At 43.5% G+C, this 27,010-nt stretch overlaps 1 protein-coding gene across 1 annotated transcript in view; it reads right to left on the reverse strand.

Moving 5' to 3' along the window:
• The window catches only part of LOC128643975 (protein sidekick-1), a gene marked incomplete in the record, with an annotated part of 285,109 nt that overhangs the window by 57,206 nt on the left and 200,893 nt on the right, over nucleotides 1-27,010 (reverse strand). Inside the window, 3 exon segments of the mRNA XM_053696740.1 lie at nucleotides 9,387-9,485; nucleotides 11,612-11,801; nucleotides 12,730-12,845. Coding sequence (XP_053552715.1) covers nucleotides 9,387-9,485; nucleotides 11,612-11,801; nucleotides 12,730-12,845 — 405 coding nt within the window.

The raw sequence follows: 27,010 nt of genomic DNA on the forward strand, positions 1-27,010 counted from the left end.
GGTCAGAACATGCAGCTGGGACAGGGACAGAACATGCAGCTGGGACAGGGACAGAACATGCAGCTGGGACAGGGACAGAACATGCAGCTGGGACAGGGACAGAACATGCAGCTGGGACAGGGGCAGAACATGCAGCTGGGACAGGGACAGAACATGCAGCTGGGACAGGGTCAGAACATGCAGCTGGGACAGGGGCAGAACATGCAGCTGGGACAGGGGCAGAACATGCAGCTGGGACAGGGGCAGAACATGCAGCTGGGACAGGGGCAGAACATGCAGCTGGGACAGGGGCAGAACATGCAGCTGGGACAGGGGCAGAACATGCAGCTGGGACAGGCGCAGAACATGCAGCTGGGACAGGGGCAGAACATGCAGCTGGGACAGGGACAGAACATGCAGCTGGGACAGGGACAGAACATGCAGCTGGGACAGAACATGCAGCTGGGACAGAACATGCAGCTGGGACAGGGACAGAACATGCAGCTGGGACAGGGACAGAACATGCAGCTGGGACAGGGACAGAACATGCAGCTGGGACAGGGACAGGACAGGGACACAACATGCAGCTGGGACAGGGACAGAACATGCAGCTGGGACAGGGACAGAACATGCAGCTGGGACAGGGACAGAACATGCAGCTGGGACAGGGACACGACATGCAGCTGGGACAGGGACACGACATGCAGCTGGGACAGGGACAGAACATGCAGCTGGGACAGGGACAGAACATGCAGCTGGGACAGGGACAGAACATGCAGCTGGGACAGGGGCAGAACATGCAGCTGGGACAGGCGCAGAACATGCAGCTGGGACAGGGGCAGAACATGCAGCTGGGACAGGGACAGGGCATGCAGCTGGGACAGGGACAGGACATGCAGCTGGGACAGGGACAGGACATGCAGCTGGGACAGGGACAGAACATGCAGCTGGGACAGGGACAGAACATGCAGCTGGGACAGGCACAGAACATGCAGCTGGGACAGGCACAGAACATGCAGCTGGGAGAGGGACAGGACAGGGACAGAACATGCAGCTGGGACAGGGACACAACATGCAGCTGGGACAGGGACACAACATGCAGCTGGGACAGGGACAGAACATGCAGCTGGGACAGGGACAGAACATGCAGCTGGGACAGGGACAGAACATGCAGCTGGGACAGAGACAGAACATGCAGCTGGGACAGGGACAGAACATGCAGCTGGGACAGGGACAGAACATGCAGCTGGGACAGGGACAGAACATGCAGCTGGGACAGGGACAGGGCAGGGACACAACATGCAGCTGGGACAGGGACAGGACAGGGACAGAACATGCAGCTGGGACAGGGACACAACATGCAGCTGGGACAGGGACAGAACATGCAGCTGGGACAGGGACAGAACATGCAGCTGGGACAGGGACAGAACATGCAGCTGGGACAGGGACAGAACATGCAGCTGGGACAGGGACAGAACATGCAGCTGGGACAGGGACAGAACATGCAGCTGGGACATGGACAGAACATGCAGCTGGGACAGGGACAGAACATGCAGCTGGGACAGGGACAGGACATGCAGCTGGGACAGGGACAGGACATGCAGCTGGGACAGGGACAGGACATGCAGCTGGGACAGGGACAGGACATGCAGCTGGGACAGGGACAGAACATGCAGCTGGGACAGGCACAGAACATGCAGCTGGGACAGGCACAGAACATGCAGCTGGGAGAGGGACAGGACAGGGACAGAACATGCAGCTGGGACAGGGACACAACATGCAGCTGGGACAGGGACACAACATGCAGCTGGGACAGGGACAGAACATGCAGCTGGGACAGGGACAGAACATGCAGCTGGGACAGGGACAGAACATGCAGCTGGGACAGGGACAGAACATGCAGCTGGGACAGGGACAGAACATGCAGCTGGGACAGGGACAGAACATGCAGCTGGGACAGGGACAGAACATGCAGCTGGGACAGGGACAGAACATGCAGCTGGGACAGAGACAGAACATGCAGCTGGGACAGGGACAGAACATGCAGCTGGGACAGGGACAGAACATGCAGCTGGGACAGGGACAGAACATGCAGCTGGGACAGGGACAGAACATGCAGCTGGGACAGGGACAGGACAGGGACACAACATGCAGCTGGGACAGGGACAGAACATGCAGCTGGGACAGGGACAGAACATGCAGCTGGGACAGGGACAGAACATGCAGCTGGGACAGGGACAGAACATGCAGCTGGGACAGGGACAGAACATGCAGCTGGGACAGGGACAGAACATGCAGCTGGGACAGGGACAGAACATGCAGCAGGGACAGGGACAGAACATGCAGCTGGGACAGGGACAGAACATGCAGCTGGGACAGGGACAGAACATGCAGCTGGGACAGGCACAGAACATGCAGCTGGGACAGGCACAGAACATGCAGCTGGGACAGGCACAGAACATGCAGCTGGGACAGGCACAGAACATGCAGCTGGGACAGGCACAGAACATGCAGCTGGGACAGGCACAGAACATGCAGCTGGGACAGGGACAGAACATGCAGCTGGGACAGGCACAGGACAGGGACACAAGAAGGGTTAGGATACAAAGAAGGAACAACTATTTCCTGATTGATGTTACGGTTAGACACCACCTTGGGGAGAAACCCCAACCCAGTGCGAAGTACAGCCTTATCCACATGAAACACCAGATAAGGAGGATCACATTGCAAGGCAGCTAGTTCAGATACTCTGCGTGCCGATGCAATAGCTAAGAGGAAGAGAGCCTTCCAGGACAGAATCAAAATGTCTATGAAATGCATAGGTTCAAACGGAACCCTCTGCAAAACCTTAAGGACTAAGTTTAAGTTTCAAGGCAGAGCCGACTGTCTAAAGACAGGCCTGATTCTAGGCAGAGCCTGAACAAAAGATTGAATGTCAGGGAGCTCAGCGAGTCTCCTATGCAACAAAACTGATAATGCCAAAATTTGTCCCTTTAAGGAACTAGCTGCAAGACCCTTCTCCAAACCGTCTTGGAGAAAGGACAAAATCCTGCATACCTTCATCTTATGCCAAGGATATCCATGCTTCTCACACCAGGACAAGTAAGTCCTCCACACCTTATGGTAGATGCGACGAGTGACTGGCTTCCTTGCCTGAATAAAAGTATCAATCACACTTTCTGAAAAGCCTCTCTTGGCTAAGACTAGGTGTTCAATCTCCACGCAGTCAGCCTCAGAGAATCTAGATGTCGATGTTGAAAGCAGATCCCTGCGACAGGGTAACCTCCATGGCGGAGAGGATGACATCCCCACCAGATCCGAAAACCACGTCCTCCGCGGCCACGAAGGAGCAATCAGAATGGTCGGGGCCCGCTCCTGTTTGATGTGTGCCACTACACGAGGTAGAAGTGGTAACGGTGGAAAAATGTAAGCTAGGCTGAATCCCCAAGGAACCACTAAAGGCATCTATCAGCTCAGCCTGGGGATCCCTGGACCTCAACCCGTATCGAATTAGCTTGCAATTGAGTCTGGACGCCATGAGATCTATCTCCGGCACTCCCCATCTGTGACAAATCTCCGCAAACACCTCTAGATGAAGAGACCATTCCCCCGGACGGAAGGATTATCTGCTGAGAAAGTCTGCTTCCCAGTTGTCCACACCTAGAATGTGAATCGCTGAGAGAGAGCAGTCATGGTACTCTGCCCACTCCAGAATCCGAGACACCTCCCTCCTCGTGAGGAAGCTCCTCATTCCCCCTGATGGTTAATGTAGTCCACAGAGGTAATGTTGTCGGTTTGGAATCTGATGCAACTGACCGACTCCAGAGAAGGCCATGCCTTCAGAGCATTGTAAAATGCTCATAGTTCTAGGATGTTGATCGGAAGGAGAGACTCCTCCCTGGACCACTTTCCTTGTGCCATCCTGGCACCCCAAACAGCTCCCCATCCTGTCAGACTGGCGTCTGTGGTCACAATCTCCCAGGACGGATGCAAGAAGGATGCCCCCATGGACAGTTGCTCTGGACGAATCCACCAAGAGAGCGAGTTCCATGGATATCAGCTGTGATAGATCTGAATGATCACCGTTCCACTGTTCAACATGCACAATTGAAGAGGTCTGAGATGGAACCTGGCGAATGGGATGACATCTATGCTTGACACCATGAGACCTATCACCTCCATACATTGAGCCACTGACAGGCTTGTGGAAAACTGAAGGGAAAGACAGGTGGACGCAAGCTTCCTGTTCCGCTGATCTGTGAGAAATATCTTCATGGACATAGAGTCTATTATCGTGCCCAGGAAATCCACCCTGTTGCTGGGAACCAAGGAACTCTTTCCTGAGTTGATCTTCCAACAGCGAGATGGGAGCAGAAGAAGAAGAGCCCTCAAATGAGTGACGGCGCCTGAACTAGTATGTCGTCTAGGTAAGGCGCCACCGCAATGCCCCTGGATCTGGCCACTGCAAGCAGCACCCCCAGAACCTTCATGAAGACTCTAGGGGCCGTCGCCAGACCAAAAGGAAGGGCCACAAACTGGAAATGTTGGTCCAGAAATGCAAATCTTAGGAACCTGAAGTGGTCCCTGTGGATTGCCACATGAAGGTAGGCGTCCTTCAAGTCTATAGTCGTCATGAACTATCCCTCTTGAACTAGGGGCAGAATAGAACTGATCGTTTCCATTTTGAACGATGGAACACTCAGAAAATTGTTTAAACAGAATCGGGAGGAATGTGCCCTCCTTCTTTGGAACCACAAAAAGGTTGGAATAGTACCCTAGACACCTTCTGCTAGGGGTACTGGTACGATAACCTCGAGAGAGAGGCAAGATCCCTCACACACTCTAGAAAGGCCTCTCTCTTCGCTGGTCTTGAAGACAGGTTTGACAGGAGGAATCTGCCCTCGGGTGTATGGGATCTGAACCCTATCCTGTAACCCTGGGAGACCACCTCTAGAACCCAAGGGTCCTTAACGTCCTGCAACCATGCGTCTGAGAAGAGAGATAATCTGCCCCCTACATGATCCGGAGACCAGTCGGGCCGCCCTTTCATGACGATTTTGTTTTGGCGGGGTTCTTGCTCTGTTCCAAGATTGAGCCAGCTTCCAAAATCCCTTGGACTGGTCTGCTTTTGCGGGTGGTTGCTGGCGCTGGGCTTATACACACGAAAGGGATGAAAAGTAGATCCTTTAGGCTTAGCCTTCTTATCCTGCGGTAGGAAAGCTCCCTTGCTTCCCGTAACTGTGGATATAAACAAATCCAATCCTGGACCGAACAGGATCTTTCCTTGAAAAGGAAGGGATAACAGCCTCGCCTTAGAGGTCATGTGCGCAGACCAAGATTTTAGCCACAGAGCCCTGCGCGCTAAAACAGAAAAACCTGACACCTTAGCATTCAGGCGAATCATTTGCATATTGGCATCACAGATGAAAGAATTGGCGATCTTCAGCGCCTTAATCTTCTCCTGTATCTCGTCGATGGATGTCTCTCCCTGGACCATTTCACACAGGGATTCACACCAATATGTCGCAGCTCCAGCGACTGCTGCAACGGCCGCTGTTGGCTGAAAAACAAACCCAGTGTGCTGAAACATCTTTCTCAACATTTTTTCGAGCTTTTTATCCATGGGCTCTTTAAACTACGAACTATCCTTAGGGATGGTCCCCCACAGCTCAAGCTGAGAATCCGGAATGGGGAACAGTTTTTTAAAAGAAGAAGAAGGGGAAAAGGAAGAACATAATCGCTCCCATTCATTCTTAATATTAGCCATCTTAACGGGAACCGGAAAAGGCTGAGGTGCTACCCTGTCCTCGTATACCTTGTCAAGCTTAGGTATCGCAGGTTCCTCTGGTATCTTAGGTTCTGGAGCCTCCAGAGTAGCAAGCACCTGCCGAAGCAGAAAGCGCAAATTCTCCATCTTAAACCTATAACCAGGCTCCTCCGCCACCGGAGGTTTAGATGACACGGACTCCGACCCAGAAGGGGCCTCCCCCGAAGAATCGGAGTGGGCCTCGTTATCGTATAGAGCCTCTGGATCTTCCATTGGCGAGGACAAACCGTGGGCCGGGCCGCCATGATGAACCCTACGCTTGCGCTTAGCAGAACATGGTAAGTCATGGATCACTTTTGAAACCGCTAATTCCAGTTGGTCCACAAAGTCTGACGGCCAACGAATCTCTCCCGAAGGAGTAACGGTTACTCCCCGGGGCGCCTTTATACCACCAATGGTCGGGGCACTCATCACCTCCTAGGACCCGGACTACAGAAACCGCTACGTCTCCTGCGCCACAGATCAACAGGAAGGATAAATAGCCACACCCAGTCACATGGAATGCCTGGCAGGACTGCCCCATGCACTAGGGGAAAACGCGCCAGAAAATGGCCGCGCAAGTTTCCGCAAGTAACCTGAAAGTGCCACACATTGCCAGAGCCTCATCTCGCACATAACGCAGCAATGACACAATAAACAATATCATGTATAAAACCCCCCTGTTCAATAATTCTCCTTCCAGGAATATTAACCTTTGATTCTGTAAAGACAAAAAGGCGCCACACTGTGACCCCATGTTATCATTTTTAATAAAAAATGAAATGATCTTACCAGAATCTATGCCGTGGAACAGGAGCATGGCCCTTCAAGTGTGACAGGTTAGTAGCCTTGCTCCTGACATGGAATTTAGTGAAGAAAGCAGGCAGTGAAACTTGTCAACGCTGATTGCTTATGGAACTGTTAATATGAGTTGTGATGATTTTGCAGAAAGACTCTCCCTGCATCTCTGGACTCTAACTTTTGCCCAGGCTCTCACTGAGAGGCTGACAGGACTACTTAAAACTCCAGTCCCACTGCAAAGAGTACTACCCTCCATAAGAGACTACTCCGAAACTCCGGCACTCCTCTGCCATCCTCCTGTGACGAAAGGCAAAGAATGACTGGGGGACAAGGGGGAGGCATTTAAGCCTTTGGCTGGGGTGTCTTTGCCTCCTCCTGGTGGCCAGGCTCTGAATTCCCAAAAGTAATGAATGAAGCCGTGGTCTCTCCTCCCATTTAGATGGAAAAGGAAATGTCAGTATATGGGGGTGTCACTATTATAAGGAAATGTCAGTAAATGGGGGTGTCACTATAAAAAGGAAATGTCAGTATAATAAGAAAATGTCAGTATATGGGAGTGTCACTATAATAAGGAAATGTCAGTATATGGGGGTGTCAGTATATGGGGGTGTCACTATAAAAAGGAAATGTCAGTATATGGGGGGTGTCACTATAAAAAGGAAATGTCAGTATATGGGGGTGTCACTATAATAAGGAAATGTCAGTATATGGGGGTGTCACTATAAAAAGGAAATGTCAGTATATGGGGGTGTCACTATAAAAAGGAAATGTCAGTATATGGGGGTGTCACTATAAAAAGGAAATGTCAGTATATGGGGGTGTCACTATAAAAAGGAAATGTCAGTATATGGGGGTGTCACTATAAAAATGAAATGTCAGTATATGGGGGTGTCAGTATATGGGGGTGTCACTATAAAAAGGAAATGTCAGTATAATAAGAAAATGTCAGTATATGGGGGTGTCACTATAAAAAGGAAATGTCAGTATATGGGGGTGTCACTATAAAAAGGAAATGTCAGTATATGGGGGTGTCAGTATATGGGGGTGTCACTATAAAAAGGAAATGTCAGTATATGGGGGTGTCAGTATATGGGGGTGTCACTATAAAAATGAAATGTCAGTATATGGGGGTGTCACTATAAAAATGAAATGTCAGTATATGGGGGTGTCACTATAAAAATGAAATGTCAGTATATGGGGGTGTCACTATAAAAATGAAATGTCAGTATATGGGGGTGTCACTATAAAAAGGAAATGTCAGTATATGGGGGTGTCACTATAAAAAGGAAATGTCAGTATATGGGGGTGTCACTATAATAAGGAAATGTCAGTATATGGGGGTGTCACTATAAAAAGGAAATGTCAGTATATGGGGGTGTCACTATAAAAAGGAAATGTCAGTATATGGGGGTGTCACTATAAAAAGGAAATGTCAGTATATGGGGGTGTCACTATAAAAAGGAAATGTCAGTATATGGGGGTGTCACTATAAAAATGAAATGTCAGTATATGGGGGTGTCAGTATATGGGGGTGTCACTATAAAAAGGAAATGTCAGTATAATAAGAAAATGTCAGTATATGGGGGTGTCACTATAAAAAGGAAATGTCAGTATATGGGGGTGTCACTATAAAAAGGAAATGTCAGTATATGGGGGTGTCAGTATATGGGGGTGTCACTATAAAAATGAAATGTCAGTATATGGGGGTGTCACTATAAAAATGAAATGTCAGTATATGGGGGTGTCACTATAAAAATGAAATGTCAGTATATGGGGGTGTCACTATAAAAATGAAATGTCAGTATATGGGGGTGTCACTATAAAAAGGAAATGTCAGTATATGGGGGTGTCAGTATATGGGGGTGTCAGTATATGGGGGTGTCACTATAAAAAGGAAATGTCAGTATATGGGGGTGTCACTATAAATCCTGGTGCCTTTATGTACCACGTCCTTCTGTTTTTTAATATACAATATGTGCTACTCTCATTCACCATTACAGCTCTTATTATAGGAGAAGAAACACATAATATTAGAGAAAGTTACATATTTCTATTTATTACTCTGCTTCTGATCCTTTCTAATGACAAATCACTGTGATCCAGACTCACAATCATCTCTCGTCTTTGACAAACAGGAGGTAAAACGCGCATCAGGTTACTGCTCCTGGGATTGAGGATGGTGTGGGGTTTTGGTTTTTTATTACAGTTACATAGACACTTAGCCGAGTGTTTCTTCACCTGTATGTCACACAGTCAGCGAGCGTTCCCGCAGTTGTCATCTATAGCTGTGTGTGGCGCCCAATACAGGATATCCTGCACATCAAATGTGAATCATAAGCAGAACTGTTTCAGCTTTGTTACAGTAAAGTCGTCTCACTGGTACGATGTTGCCAGGGCTGGCCATGTGTGTTCCAGTGGATTCTAGAGGCACGGTCAGGAATTTTGCCTATATACTTGGCATGCAGTGTGCTGAATTTGTGTACAATCTATTGCTCATCTCACGGTGGTGTTTTGCGGACGAGGTTATCTCGCTTTTATTTCTCTTGTGCGTAGGTAACAGTTCTGGGGAGGGAACTTTTTGCATGAAGGAAGCTTCTGTAATCTTTTGGCAATGTATTATCCGTGTGGGTGTTACCTGAATTTACTAATGAATGTTGTTTAGTGGTGAGGTCCTCCTGATCTTCAGTTTAACATATGGACACAAGTATAATGTTACATTTATATTTGCTATTCCTAAATTAGCGTTTTGCTAATAAAGGCGATAGTAATATTATTAATAATCATCGTACTGATTTCTTACCCAAGATGACCCCATTCGGCTCCTCTGGCGGTAGCCACACAATTCTCACAGATGTCAACTTGACCTCAGGAAACACAATGCGCATAGGAGGGCCTGGAACTGAACAGAACATACAGGCTGCTATTAACTTGTGCATACACAGGGGTGAGTACCACCTGTTCTAATTAATACCAGCTACTGAAGATCTGACCACCTGCGAGTACGTTGTCAACTTCTGAAGAACTTATTTCAGGATTTGCAGCCAACAAATAAACCATCTGGCATTTTAGTCTCATTTGTTCTTTTTTTTTTATTCAGTAACTCAATAAAAGAGCCGCTGGACACTTCTCCCTAGGGGTTACATGCAGTTGGATAAATATGTCTGAAAGCAATTAGACCGAGTGGACAAAAAAACAAAACAAATGTAATCTATAGATTGCAGTGAGAGGAAATTTAATTTTCATTTATATGTCTATAAATGTATTCTGTCCACTGACCAGCATCTAAACACCTGACATCATACTGTCAGGCAATAAAAGCTTCCCAGCACATTAAGCTAATTCAATTGCAAATAATAAGAGCAATGCACATATTCATTTACAAAAAAACCAGTGCATGAATACAGCATGACCAGCATACACAGACACAGCATGAACTGCACTGGGACACAGAATGATCGGCACACAGGCACAGAATGATCGGCACACAGGCGCAGAATGATCGGCACACAGGCGCAGAATGATCGGCACACAGGCACAGAATGATCGGCACACAGGCGTAGAATGATCAGCACACAGGCGCAGAATGATCGGCACACAGGCGCAGAATGATCGGCACACAGGCGCAGAATGATCGGCACACAGGCGCAGAATGATCGGCACACAGGCGCAGAATGATCGGCACACAGACTGATAATGATTAGCACACAGACGGATAATGATTAGCACACAGACGGATAATGATTAGCACACAGACGGATAATGATTAGCACACAGACGGATAATGATTAGCACACAGACGGATAATGATCAGCACACAGACGGATAATGATCAACACACAGACTGATAATGATCAACACACAGACTGATAATGATCAACACACAGACTGATAATGATCGGCACACAGACGGATAATGATTAGCACACAGACGGATAATGATCGGCACACAGACGGATAATGATCGGCACACAGACGGATAATGATCGACACACAGACGGATAATGATCGGCACACAGACGGATAATGATCGGCACACAGACACAGAATAATCGGCACACAGACACAGAATAATCGGCACACAAACACAGAATGATCGTCACACACAGACGCAGAATGATCGGCACACACAGACGCAGAATGATCGGCACACACAGACGCAGAATGATCGGCACACACAGACGCAGAATGATCGGCACACACAGACGCAGAATGACAGGAACAGGGATTCAGAATGATTGACACAGGAACACAGAATTAGTGGCACACAGACATTGCAGTTAGACCGTTGTGGCTCAGTACAGCAAATAAACAGCAGATAATCCTACACATACACATTAATTATACGTGCCAGGCTATATCACTGCCAACAATGGTTTACTAGGTGAGAGGGAGGAGTATTTACTTAATCATACAGATGAAATAAAACATTACAATTTAATACAAAGCTACTAGCACAGCAAGTTCCTAAAGCAAATCATCAGCAGAACACAGTGATCAGTCAGAACCTCTGGCCAGAAGCATATCATGTCATCTGGTCTTGTGTGTCTGTGGGTGGGGTAATGGGTGATGAGCTAACTAACATGCTAGACCAGGGGTTCATAAGTGAATTCTATATTGCACCAAACGTCACAAACAGCCATTGTGTATAAGGTATAGGGGTCCCCTGCAGTCCTTTCCCTTGGACAGTCTGACACATCAGGACATGTGACAATAACGCATTGGCCTCTGACCTCAGCGCTCCAATACCTCTCTCCTTTTGCCACACCTGTGAGACTCATGTCTGCTATAAGCTGTTAAGTGTTGGGAATGGCCTCTGGCCATACCTATCCCCTCTGGGAGGATATTATTTATCATAGCAGAATCAATAATGTAAAATAAAAAATATCCACTATGCATCCAGATTTAAAAAAGTAAAAAGGTGCAATATATACCCCACTACATTAGCAGACAAAGTAGAACAATGTCAGATACAATATGCCAGGTGAGTATAAGATGCTCTAACTCAGGTTGGGGTCATCAACTTACCATCATCCTTTGTCCTCTCCAGTACTGGGGGGTAACTGGTGACCCCGTCCCCAATCCTTGTGAAGGCCAGAGCTTGTATCTCATAAAGAACATACTTGTGTAACCCATCTAGTACAGCTGAGAGAGTCTGATTGCCTCTCACCACAATACTGCTGTAGTCTGAGTCTGAGGCCTTCTGCCTGAATAGCACCTACACAAAGAGACATAAGTTTATATCAGACATAGTAGTGATTAGATTATAGACAATAGGGGAATATCTGTTATCTCTTCCTTAAAAAACAGCAGCAGATAAAACAAACAAGGGAAACAGGACAGGTTTTTAAAATAAACCCCTTATTCCAGTACAATATTTTGCCTTAGAAAACCATCAAATTTAGTATTTACAACAGTGTACAACCATGTACAACCGTGTACAACCATGTACAACCATGCACAACTATGTGTAACTATGTACAACCATGTACAACCATGTACAACCATGTACAACCATGCACAACCATGCACAACCATGTGTAACTATGTACAACTATGTACAACTATGTGCAACTATGTGCAACTATGTGCAACTATGTGCAACTATGTACAACTATGTATAACTATGTACAACTATGTACACTAAGGGGCCGATTTACGGAGCTTGATGCCCTGTGTTTCTAAAGACCGTTGCTCCATAACTTGTCTGCCTGCTCTGAGGCTGCGGACAGAAATCAACCCAATTGAATACGATCGGGTTGATTAACACCCTCTCCTAGCGGCCGATTGGCCGCAAATCTGCAGGGGGCGGCATTGCACCAGCAGTTCACAAGAACTTCTGGTGCAATGATAAATGCTGAGAGCGTATGCTATCGGCATTTATCGATGTGCGGCGGACATGATACGCTACATCATATCATGCCCACTCACACATTAATAGATATGCCCCTAAATATTCATTCATGTTACTAACAGGTGCATTAGAGAATTATCCAGTTTAATTATAATTAACTATTCAGCTGAATTTCCTGTTAAAATGGAATTAGATCAGTTGCAGAATGGGGATAGGTGAGGGGGACCTGACAGTAATTGGTACATGACAGATATTATATTTAACCCAGGTCATTTATGCCCCCTGCACATACCTTGTACCCCAGTATGAGGCCATTCTGATGTGGCTCTGGGATAGAAGCCCATGTCAGCACAATCTGAGTAGAGCTTGTGGCCTCTGCACTCACGTTCTCTGGAGGAACCGATGGAACTAGAAAAAAAATCTATGATTAGATACTGAAGCTTACACACTGTGATTAAATAGTACACTTACACCCAGTAGCACACACCTATACAAACATACACTTAGCACACACCTATCCAACAGTCAATAGCTAGACACACCCAGTAGCATACACCTATCCAACGGCCAATAGCTAGACACACGCAGTAGCACACATCTATACAAACATACACTTAGCACACACCTATCCAACAGCCAATAGCTAGACACACGCAGTAGCACACACCTATACAAACTTACACTTAGCATACAGCTATCCAACAGCTAATAGCTAGACACACCCAGTAGCACACACCTATACAAACATACACTTAGCACACACCTATCCAACAGCCAATAGCTAGACACACCCAGTAACATACACCTATCCAACGGCCAATAGCTAGACACACGCAGTAGCACACATCTATACAAACATACACTTAGCACACACCTATCCAACAGCCAATAGCTAGACACACTCAGTAGCACACACCTATCTAACAGCCAATAGCTAGACACACGCAGTAGCACACACCTATACAAACATACACTTAGCATACAGCTATCCAACAGCTAATAGCTAGACACACCCAGTAGCACACACCTATACAAACATACACTTAGCACACACCTATCCAACAGCCAATAGCTAGACACACCCAGTAGCATACACCTATCCAACGGCCAATAGCTAGACACACGCAGTAGCACACATCTATACAAACATACACTTAGCACACACCTATCCAACAGCCAATAGCTAGACACACTCAGTAGCACACACCTATCTAACAGCCAATAGCTAGACACACGCAGTAGCACACACCTATACAAACATACACTTAGCATACAGCTATCCAACAGCTAATAGCTAGACACACCCAGTAGCACACACCTATACAAACATACACTTAGCACACACCTATCCAACAGCCAATAGCTAGACACACCCAGTAGCATACACCTATCCAACGGCCAATAGCTAGACACACGCAGTAGCACACATCTATACAAACATACACTTAGCACACACCTATCCAACAGCCAATAGCTAGACACACGCAGTAGCACACATCTATACAAACATACACTTAGCACACACCTATCCAACAGCCAATAGCTAGACACACGCAGTAGCACACATCTATACAAACATGCACGTAGCACACACCTATCCAACAGCCAATAGCTAGACACACCCAGTAGCATACACCTATCCAACGGCCAATAGCTAGACACACGCAGTAGCACACATCTATACAAACATACACTTAGCACACACCTATCCAACAGCCAATAGCTAGACACACTCAGTAGCACACACCTATCCAACAGCCAATAGCTAGACACACCCAGTAGCATACACCTATCCAACGGCCAATAGCTAGACACACGCAGTAGCACACATCTATACAAACATACACTTAGCACACACCTATCCAACAGCCAATAGCTAGACACACTCAGTAGCATACACCTATCCAACAGCCAATAGCTAGACACACGCAGTAGCACACATCTATACAAACATACACTTAGCACACACCTATCCAACAGCCAATAGCTAGACACACGCAGTAGCACACATCTATACAAACATGCACGTAGCACACACCTATCCAACAGTCAATAGCTAGACACACACAGTAGCACACATCTATACAAACATACACTTATCACACACCTATCCAACAGTCAATAGCTAGACACACCCAGTAGCATACACCTATCCAACAGTCAATAGCTAGACACACCCAGTAGCACACACCTATACAAACATACACTTAGCACACACCTATCCAACAGCCAATAGCTAGACACACGCAGTAGCACACATCTATACAAACATGCACGTAGCACACACCTATCCAACAGCCAATAGCTAGACACACCCAGTAGCACACATCTATACAAACATACACTTATCACACACCTATCCAACAGTCAATAGCTAGACACACCCAGTAGCATACACCTATCCAACAGTCAATAGCTAGACACACCCAGTAGCACACACCTATACAAACATACACTTAGCACACACCTATCCAGCAGTCAATAGCTAGACACACCCAGTAGCACACACCTATACAAACATACACTTAGCACACACCTATCCAACAGTCAATAGCTAGACACACCCAGTAGCACACACCTATACAAACATACACTTAGCACACACCTATCCAACAGTCAATAGCTAGACACACCCAGTAGCACACACCTATACAAACATACACTTAGCACACACCTATCCAACAGTCAATAGCTAGACACACCCAGTAGCACACACCTATACAAACATACACTTAGCACACACCTATCCAACAGTCAATAGCTAGACACACCCAGTAGCACACATCTATACAAACATACACTTAGCACACACCTATCCAACAGCCAATAGCTAGACACACCCAGTAGCATACACCTATCCAACAGCCAATAGCTAGACACACGCAGTAGCACACATCTATACAAACATACACTTAGCACACATCTATCCAACAGCCAATAGCTAGACACACGCAGTAGCACACATCTATACAAACATACACTTAGCACACACCTATCCAACAGCCAATAGCTAGACACACGCAGTAGCACACATCTATACAAACATACACTTAGCATACACCTACCCAACAGCCAATAGCTAGACACACACAGTAGCACACATCTATACAAACATGCACGTAGCACACACCTATCCAACAGCCAATAGCTAGACACACCCAGTAGCATACACCTATCCAACAGCCAATAGCTAGACACACACAGTAGCACACATCTATACAAACATACACTTAGCACACACCTATCCAACAGCCAATAGCTAGACACACCCAGTAGCATACACCTATCCAACAGCTAGACACACGCAGTAGCACACATCTATACAAACATACACTTAGCACACACCTATCCAACAGCCAATAGCTAGACACACGCAGTAGCACACATCTATACAAACATACACTTAGCACACACCTATCCAACAGCCAATAGCTAGACACACCCAGTAGCACACACCTATCCAACAGCCAATAGCTAGACACACCCAGTAGCACACACCTATCCAACAGCCAATAGCTAGACACACCCAGTAGCATACACCTATCCAACAGCCAATAGCTAGAAACACGCAGTAGCACACACCTATCCAAATATACACTTAGCACACACCAATCCAACAGCCAATAGCTAGACAAACCCAGTAGCACACAATGTGCTACACACCTACACAAATATACACTTAGCACACACCTATCCAACAGCCAATAGCTAGACACACCCAGTAGCACACACCCATATAACAGCCAATAGCTAGACACACCCAGTAGCACACACCTATCCAACAGCGAATAGCTAGACACACCCAGTAACACACAATATGCTACATATCTACACAAATATACACTTAGCACACACCTATACAACAGCCAATAGGTAGACACACCCAGTAGCCTACACCTATCCAACAGCCAATAGCTAGACACACCCAGTAGCACACACCTATCCAACAGCCAATAGCTAGACACACCCAGTAGCACACACCTATCCAACAGCGAATAGCTAGACACACCCAGTAACATACAATTCACTACACATCTACACAAATATACACTTAGCACACACCTATACAACAGCCAATAGGTAGACACACCCAGTAGCACACAATGCGCTAGACACCTACACAAATATACACTTAGCACACACCTATACAACAGCCAATAGGTAGATGCATCCAGTAGCACACACCTATCCAACAGCCAATAGCTAGACACACCCAGTAGAACACACCTATCCAACAGCTAATAGCTAGACACACCCAGTAACACACACCTATTGGCTGTTGTATAGGTGTGCTAAGTGTATATTTGTGTAGATGTGTAGCACATTGTGTGCTACTGGGTTTGTCTAGCTATTGGCTGATGGATAGGTGTGCAATAAGTGTATATTTGTGTAGATGTGTAGCGCATTGTGTGTTACTGGGTGTGTCTACACACCCGGTAGAACACATCTATCCAACAGCCAATAGCTAGACACACATTAGATAGAGGGAAATGCCCTTTGACATGATACAATAGAATTACATTACTTAAGCAGATAAACAATTTAAACACAAGACACACTTGAGCTTTTCTTATCACTTGGGCGTCTGCTCTCTGGATGGGATTAAACAATGTGAATGTTCATCACTTAAACTTAATTACAACACACAATAGCTGATGCCAGCAACCTTGTATTTAGAAAATAGCTTCTTAAAGCTGAACAAAGTTAATTCTTTCAGTACTGACAGAAGGGTCTGTCACAATTATGATGTTGGCAGATTTATTATTAGTTCCGATATGGGGGTGATGGCGGATATAGGGGTTTACGTGTTGGGTCTATTTTTGGGAGGCAGGTTAGACTTTTACGGGAGAAAAGTCTAATTACCAAATTTAACAAAATTAAACCTAATCCCTATGAAAATAAAAAAGACCCCCCCAAAATAAAAACACCCCCTACTCTAAGAATAAACTACCAGTAGCCCTTAAAAGGGCTTTTTGCAGGGCATTGCCCCAAGATAATCAGCTCTTTTACAAAAAATATACAAAGTGCCACTTAACATTAAACCTCCACACCCCCCAAAATAAAATAACCTAACACTAAAAACCTAAACTACCAATTGCCCTGAAAAGGGCATTTGTTTGGGCATTGCCCTTAAAAGGGCATTTAGCTCTTTTACTGCCCATCCCTAATCTAAATAAAACAACCCCCCCAAAAAAACCTTAAAAAATACTAAATCCCCCCAGGTTGGTACTTACGGTTCCTGAAGTCCGGCAGGGAAGGTCCTGTTCCAGGCGGTGAAGTCTTCTTCCAAGCGCAACCTCTTCTTCTTTCAGGAACATCCTGCGCGTAGCGGTGCTGAAGACTGAAGACCACGGAGCTGAAGACCAGCGACCATGGAACTGCAGACCGGCGACCACGGAGCAAAGGAGCTTGGAGGATCCTTTTTGTACGATCTCTGCCGTACAGTGAATTCAAGGTACGCGATTAAAGATGGCGTCTCTTGAATTCCTATTGGCTGATTTGATTCTTCCATATCAAATCATCCAATAGGATGAGAGCTACTCAAATCATATTGGCTGTTCAAATCAGCCAATAGGATGAGAGCAAGGGAAATTGTATTGGCTATTCAAATCAGCCAATACAATTTCCCTTGCTCTCATCCTATTGGCTGATTTGAACAGCCAATATGATTTGAGTAGCTCTCATTCTATTGGATAATTTGATATGGAAGAATCAAATCAGCCAATAGGAATTCACCTTGAATTCACTATTCAGTGTACGGCAGAGATCGTACGAAGAGGATCCTCCACGCTCCATGGCTCTGCGGTCACCAGTCTGCAGTTCCAGGGTCGCCGGTCTTCAGCTCCGCGGTCTTCAGTCTTTAGCACCGCTCCCCGCAGGATGTTCCTGGAAGAAGAAGAGGTTGCGCTTGGAAGAAGACTTCACCGCCTGCAACAGGACCTTCTCCGCTGGACTTCATGAACCGTGAGTACCAACCTGGGGGTTAGACTTTTTTAAGGTTTTTTGGGCCGTTTCTTTTATTTAGATTAGGGATGGGCAGTAAAAGAGCCAAATGCCCTTTTAAGGGCAATGCCCAAGCAAATGCCCTTTTCCCCTCTCTCTATATATATATCTGCATGCATCTCTCTCTCTACCTATATTTATCGGATAACTATAAATTAAGCACTGCCAGAGAGAGAGAGAGAAAGAAAGAGAGAGAAAGAAAGAGAGAGAAAGAAAGAGAGAGAAAGAAAGAGAGAGAAAGAAAGAGAGAGAAAGAAAGAGAGAGAAAGAAAGAGAGAGAAAGAAAGAGAGAGAAAGAAAGAGAGAGAAAGAAAGAGAGAGAAAGAAAGAGAGAGAAAGAAAGAGAGAGAAAGAAAGAGAGAGAAAGAAAGAGAGAGAAAGAGAGAGAAAGAAAGAGAGAGAAAGAGAGAGAAAGAGAGAGAAAGAGAGAAAGAAAAAGAGAAAGAGAGAAAGAAAAAGAGAAAGAGAGAAAGAAAAAGAGAGAGAGACTTGACTTTTAAAATAATTTATTTTACAATCTTACATAAAAACAATTTTTTTTTATTTTTTTTTTACAAATGCATAATCAAATTTTCATTTTAATATCACAAATTACATTTTCTATACTCCACTTTGATTTAAATGATTCTATGGGGCCTAGTTATCAAGCCGTCAACCTCAAATACGCTGGAATTCCGCAGCGTATTTGTGGCGAGGCTGATACGCCTTAGTTATCAAAGGCTCGAGACCGGCAAAAGTAGAATTTTGTGACGTAAGCATCGATCCGCCGGACTCAGTCCGACACAGATCGATTCTTACGTCACTCCAGATGTTCCGCACACAAGTGCGGCACATTCTCACTACTTTTGCTAGTTATCAAAAAACTAGCAGGTACGCTCGGCACTTTTACGGCCCAGCGTACCTGGTTTTCAATCCGCCACCCCTGGAGGCGGTGGATCCCATAGGAATCAATGGGAGTCTGACCATAGCGAAAGTACAAGTTCACTGCTGACAGACATCCCATTGATTTCTATGGGAGCTGTCTACACCTAACACCCTAACATGTACCCCGAGTCTAAACACCACTAATCTGTCCCCCCCTACACCGCCGCAACTAAATAAAGTTATTACCCCCTAAACTGCCGCTCGCGGAGCCCACCGCAAGCTACTCTATACATATTAACCCCTAAACCGCCGCTCCCGGAGCCCACCGCAACTATAATAAATGTATTAACCCCTAAACCGCCGCTCCCTGAACCCGCCGCAACCTATATTAAATGTATTAACCCCTAATCTGCCCCCCCTACACCGTCGCCACCTATAATAAATTTATTAACCCCTATCCTGCCCCCCACTACGCCGCCGCCACTGTAATAAAATTATTAACCCCTAAACCTAAGTCTAACCCTAACGCCCCCCTAACTTAAATATTAATTAAATAAATCTAAATAAATTAACTCTTATTAACTAAATGAATCCTATTTAAAACTAAATACTTACCTTTAAAATAAACCCTAATATAGCTACAATCTAAATAATAATTATATTCTAGCTATCTTAGGATTTATATTTATTTTACAGGTACCTTTCAGTTTATTTTAACTAGGTACAATAGCTATTAAATAGTTATTAGCTATTTAATAGCTTACCTAGCTAAAATAAAGAGAAATGTACCTGTGAAATAAATCCTAACCTAAGTTACAATTACACCTAACACTACACTATACTTTAATAAATTATTCCTATTTAAAAATAAATGCTTACCTGTAAAATAAACCCGAAGATAGCTACAATGTAATTAATAATTATATTGTAGCTATCTTAGGATTTATATTTATTTTACAGGTAACTTTGTATTTATTTTAGCTAGTTAGAATAGTTATTAAATAGTTATTAACTATTTAATAACTACCTAGCTAAAAGAAATACAAAATTACCTGTAAAATAAATCCTAACTTAAGTTACAATTAAACCTAATACTACACTATCATTAAATAAATTAAATAAACTACCTACAAATAACTACAATTAAATACAATTACATAAACTAACTAAAGTACAAAAAATAAAAAAAGCTAAGTTACAAAAATTAAAAAAATAAGTTACAAACATGTTAAAAATATTACAACAATTTTAAGATACTTACACCTAATCTAAGCCCCCTAATAAAATAACAAACCCCCCAAAATAAAAAAATGCCCTACCCTATTCTAAATTAAATAAATTTCAAAGCTCTTTTACCTTACCAGCCCTTAAAAGGGCCATTTGTGGGGGCATGCCCCAAAGAAAACAGCTCTTTTGCCTGTAAAAGAAAAACACAACCTCCCCCCCCAACATTAAAACCCACCACCCACATACCCCTAATCTAACCCAAACCCCCCTTACAAAAACATAACACTAATCCCCTGAAGATCATCCTACCTTTAGTTGTCTTCACTCAGCCGAGCCACCGATGGAACTGAAGAGGACATCCGGAGCGGAAGAAGTTAATCCTCCAAGCGGCGCTGAAGAAATCTTCCATCCGATGAAGTCATCATCCAGGCGGCGCTGAAGAAAAGTCTTCGATCCGGCCGATGTCATCTTCAAAGAGGCGCTGAAGAGGTCTTCTATCCAGGCGAAGTCATCTTCCAAGCCGGGTCTTGAATCTTCCTTCCGCCGACGCGGAACCACCTTCTTCACCGGCGGACTACGACGAATGACGGCTCCTTTAAGGGACGTCATCCAAGATGGCGTCCCCTCAATTCCGATTGGCTGATAGGATTCTATCAGCCAATCGGAACTAAGGTAGGAAAATTCTGATTGGCTGATGGAATCAGCCAATCAGATTCAAGTTCAATCCGATTGGCTGATCCAATCAGCCAATCAGATTGAGCTTGCATTCTATTGGCTGATCGGAACAGCCAATAGAATGCGAGCTCAATCTGATTGGCTGATTCCATCAGCCAATCAGATTTTTCCTACCTTAATTCCGATTAGCTGATTGGCTGAGTGAAGACAACTAAAGGTAGGATGATCTTCAGGGGATTAGTGTTAGGTTTTTGTAAGGGGGGTTTGGGTTAGATTAGGGGTATGTGGGTGGTGGGTTTTAATGTTGGGGGGGGGGTTGTATTTTTCTTTTACAGGCAAAAGAGCTGTTTTCTTTGGGGCATGCCCCCACAAATGGCCCTTTTAAGGGCTGGTAAGGTAAAAGAGCTTTGAAATTTATTTAATTTAGAATAGGGTAGGGCATTTTTTTATTTTGGGGGGGTTTGTTATTTTATTAGGGGGCTTAGATTAGGTGTAAGTAGCTTAAAATTGTTGTAATATTTTTAACATGTTTGTAACTTATTTTTTTATTTTTTGTAACTTAGCTTTTTTTATTTTTTGTACTTTAGTTAGTTTATGTAATTGTATTTAATTGTAGTTATTTGTAGGTAGTTTATTTAATAAATTTAATGATAGTGTAGTATTAGGTTTAATTGTAACTTAGGTTAGGATTTATTTTACAGGTAATTTTGTATTTCTTTTAGCTAGGTAGTTATTAAATAGTTAATAACTATTTAATAACTATTCTAACTAGCTAAAATAAATACAAAGTTACCTGTAAAATAAATATAAATCCTAAGATAGCTACAATGTAATTATTAATTATATTGTAGCTATCTTAGGGTTTATTTTACAGGTAAGTAATTATTTTTAAATAGGAATAATTTATTAAAGTATAGTGTAGTGTTAGGTGTAATTGTAACTTAGGTTAGGATTTATTTAACAGGTACATTTCTCTTTATTTTAGCTAGGTAAGCTATTAAATAGTTAATAACTATTTAATAGCTATTGTACCTGGTTAAAATAAATTGAAAGGTACTTGTAAAATAAAAATAAATCCTAAGATAGCTAGAATATAATTATTATTTATATTGTAACTATATTAGGGTTTATTTTAAAGGTAAGTATTTAGTTTTAAATAGGATTCATTTAGTTAATAAGAGTTAATTTATTTAGATTTATTTAATTAATATTTAAGTTAGGGGGGCATTAGGGTTAGGGTTAGACTTAGGTTTAGGGGTTAATAATTTTATTACAGTGGCGGCGGTGTAGTGGGGGGCAGATTAGGGGTTAATAAATTTATTATAGGTGGCGATGGTGTAGGGGGGGCAGGATAGGGGTTAATAGGTTTAATATAGGTTGCGGCGGGTTCAGGGAGCGGCGGTTTAGGGGTTAAACTATTTATTTAGTTGCGGAGAGGTGCGGGATCAGCAGGATAGGGGTTAATCATTTTATAATAGAGGGCGACGGTGTAGGGGGGGCAGGATATGGGTTACTAGGTATACTGTAGGTGGCAGCGGTGTCCGGGAGCGGCGGTTTAGGGGTTAATACATTTATAAGAGTTGCGGCAGGGTCTAGGAGCGGCGGTTTAGGGGTTAATACATTTATAAGAGTTGCGGCAGGGTCTAGGAGCGGCGGTTTAGGGGTTAATACATTTATAAGAGTTGTGGCAGGGTCTAGTAGCGGCGGTTTAGGGGTTAGTAACTTTATTTAGTTGCGGGGGGCTCCGGTATAGGGGGTAGAACAGTGTAGTTTAGTGTGAGTGCTTAGTGACAGGCTAGCAATAAAGCTGGGAAAAAGCCGAAGGGCAGCGAGATCGGATGAGTGATAACTGTCACAGTCCGCTGCTCATCGCCCCGCGGCTTTTTGACAGCTTTATTTGATAACTTAGGCATATTTTTTCAGGTCCGCGGCGGCGATGTGAGGCGAGCTTAGGCGGGCGTATTGGGCCGGCGAAGCCAGAAAAGTAGACGGCTTGATAACTACCCCCCTAAATAATGAATCATCTTATAGAATTGATAATCGATCTGTACTCTAGATGCTACTAATAAACTAAACAGATGTAATACATTAGTCATACCAACACCAGTTAACTTACATTTTCTACTTTTAAGAATAGCCAACTTTGCCTGTCCTAACAAAAAGTTAGCTAAAACAATATAATGCCTTTTAACAAAATTGTATTGAATTCCAAAGATAAAAGTAGTACCTGAAAAGTCAAAATGCAATTTTAAAAATAAATCACTCAACAAATTAAAAAGACCACCTAACCTAGGACAGAAAAGAAACATATGATAAATAGTTTCCCTCACTGATGTACAAAAGGGGCAATATTCAGTATTTTCAGGATTAATATGACTTAACAAAGAATTAGTAGCTATTATACCATGAATTATTCGCCACTGTAGATTGCCTGAACGTTTTAGAATTGGGGGTTTATATAAAGTCCTCCAAGCAGGTCTAACACTTGTTAAAACATCAAGGTGCTCCCTCCACTTTGTATCAGGAAATGTTTTAAGCTGGTGAAAATGACAAATCTTTACGCACATGATATACATTAATTTCTTATTTATATTATTAAAACTTAAATTATACAAAGTTTTAAAACAAAGAAGTTTTTCAGAAAAATCAAAATTATAGTCAACAGCGGAGTGACTTGTAAAGATGGTATTGAAAAACCCCATCAGTCAAACTGTTTTCAACAAAACTCCTTTCTAATGCATATAAAGTGCTTTTAGGAAGAACAGACTTTACCATTTCCACCAGCTGAGAAACAAACCTAACTGACTGAATTTGTACTTTCCTTGCCAAATCAGAAGCTGAAACCCATTTAAAACCAGTAAAGTCTATTAAATATTTAACTTTAGTAACTCCAGCCTTTACAAAAATGGAAACCAAACTCTTAGAACTAAAATGTTCAATGTTTAAAGATGGATTATAAAACAAAGGCTCCTCCAAAATCCAAGGAAAACTTAAAGATTCCTCATTCCGTAAAAGCTTTAGAAATTTCCAAGCATTTATAACACTGCCATAAAAAGGGGTAGCATTGGTTACATCTATTTGACCCAAATCTATTAGAAACAACTGCTGATCATACCCCAAACCACCTACTCTATGAAGCAGCGTAAAACCAAGGTATCTCCAAGGGGCATAACATTCATAAAACAATAGTCTCTGCAAAAAATGAAGCCTAAAAGCTGCTGTTCTGCTTTTTAAATCCATTAAAGCCTGACCACCTTCACTTACTGGCAAAGCCTGACCACCTTCACTTACTGGCAAAAACAAAACACTTTGCTTAAGCCAATGATTTGAATCCCAAAAAAATGACAGTAATTTTTTCTGAATATTTTCTAAAAGTAGAGGGGGCGGATTCAGAACAATCAATCTATGCCACATCATAGAGGCAATTAGGTTATTAATAACTAAAACTCTCCCTCTATAAGATAACTGAGACAGCAGCCATTTCCACTTTTGCAGCCTCTCCTCTATCCTGTCTAAAACTCCCTCCCAATTCAAATGCATAACTTCATCTGAGCCTAAAAAAACTCCTAGAATCTTAAAACCAGATCTGTTCCACTCTAATTTTTCAGGAAGACTTGGTGGAAAATCCTCACTCCATTCCCCAAGCAAGAGAGTATTACATTTAGGCCAGTTTATTTTTGCTCCTGAAGCGATTTCATATCTTTTTTGCCAATTACAGAGCACATTAACATCTTGTTTACTACACACAAACACATATACATCATCAGCATATGCAGATACTTTTATAGAAATAGGAACCTGTATGTGAGGTAAACTTAAACCAACCAGATGGTCTCTTAATTTAATCAGTAAAGGCTCAATTGCAAGAGAATACAGCATTCCAGAAAGTGGACATCCCTGCCTAATACCAGTTTGTACAGGGAAAGGACTACTAAGTTCACCATTAATCTTCAGAACACTAAATATATTGTTATATAAAAGTTGTATAGCAGAAATAAATTGAGGACCAAAACCATAAGCATGCAAAGTACTGAAGAGGTAATCATGCTCAACTCTGTCAAAAGCCTTCTGTTGATCTAATGAAATTATACCCACATTAATATTAAACAATTTGGAAACAGCTATAGAATCCCTTAATAAAGAAATATTATCATGAATACACCTATTAGGAATACTGTAGGTTTGATCAGGGTGCACTACAGAACCTATAACTTCTCTCAAGCGCATTGCCAAAGCTTTAGAAAAAAAAGTTTATAGTCTGTACATAACAGCGAGACTGGTCTCCAATTTCTTATATCAGTCAAATCACCTTTTTTAGGCAACAGAGTTATCACTGCACGCCGACAACTTAAGGGCAGCTCTCTGACCTGTAAGGATTCCTTAAGGACCAAGTGAACATCTTCACCAATTATAGTCCAGAAATGCTTATAAAAATCCACAGGAAGCCCATCAATGCCAGGGGCCACTGTGCAAACTGTTTAAAGCAGAAGTCAGTTCATCAAATGTTAAAAGTTTTTCAAGGTCCTCCACATCCCGATCCTTGATCTTTGGGAGAGAACAGAGGAGCTGCTGTGTAGCAGAATCTGATCCATTACAGACTTTTCTCCTGAACAGTTCTGTATAGAAATCCACAGCACAGTTTCTTATCTCCTTTTGAGTCCTTTAGACAAAGTATCACTTTCTTTTGTCCATTTTTCTTCTCAAGTCCAAAGAAATACTGTGATGATAAGTCCATCTCTGTTGCAACTTGAAAGCGAGATCTTACTAGCGCACCCTGAACCCTACTATCCAATAGGTTGGCTAACAACTGTTTTTTTACTTTAAATCTTCATACAACCCAACATTAAAAGAGCTATCAAAGGCTTTTTGAAGTTGCAAAATGTCCTGCTCCAGAACTCTCATGCTATTATTTACACTTGCAGACATTTGCTGACTATACTGTTGACAAAAACTTTTATTTGTACTTTTCCTATATCGCACCATTGCCTTAATCTTGCAAAATCATTTTTTCTTTCTGACCATTGTTTCCAAAAAAAGGCAAAACATTCTAAAAATGGCATATCCTTTAAAAGCTGACAATTAAAATGCCAATATGAACTATGGGTGGAAGTTGATGGCAAAACTAAATTACAAAGAACCATTGCATGATCAGAAAAAACATTAGGAACAATCTGACTGTAACGGTACCAACCGGATACCAAGGGTTAACACCAGGGAACAATGTCCTACATAGGGAATCAGCAGTTCACAACCCAGCCAGTTGTCAGGTTTAAACAGAATGACTTTTATTAAGGCTCATATGCCCAGTATTTATGCAGGTCTGACCCCCCCCAGTAGGGGGGTTGAAAGAATGTTGTACATTGAATGGAGGGAACACGCCCTTTTACATGATACAATAGAATACCTTGCTCAAGCTGATAACAATTTAAACACAGACACACACTTGGCTTTCCTTATCATCTAGGGTCTGCTCTCTGAGGTTGATTAAACAATGGACTGTGTATCAATAACATTAATGACAGTGCACAATAGCTGAGGCTAAAGCTGAACACAGTTAACTCTTTCAGTGCTGACAGAAGGGTCTGTCACATCTACATAGCACAATATACAGCCTATAGACAACCTTTCTTATGTTATAGTCCAGAAGTGGCTAGGTTTGCCACAATGCTCCCCCAGAACTAAGCCGGCATACACAGTCTGATCCCAACGGATCGGCTTGGGGATGTCCGGGGCAACAACTTTCGGCTCAAGTAAGCTACGGGGTGTTCTCCGCCATCTGCTCCAACTTGGCTCAGTACTGCCCC

This window comes from Bombina bombina, unplaced genomic scaffold (genome assembly GCF_027579735.1).
Source record: "Bombina bombina isolate aBomBom1 unplaced genomic scaffold, aBomBom1.pri scaffold_523, whole genome shotgun sequence".
NCBI lineage: Eukaryota > Metazoa > Chordata > Amphibia > Anura > Bombinatoridae > Bombina > Bombina bombina.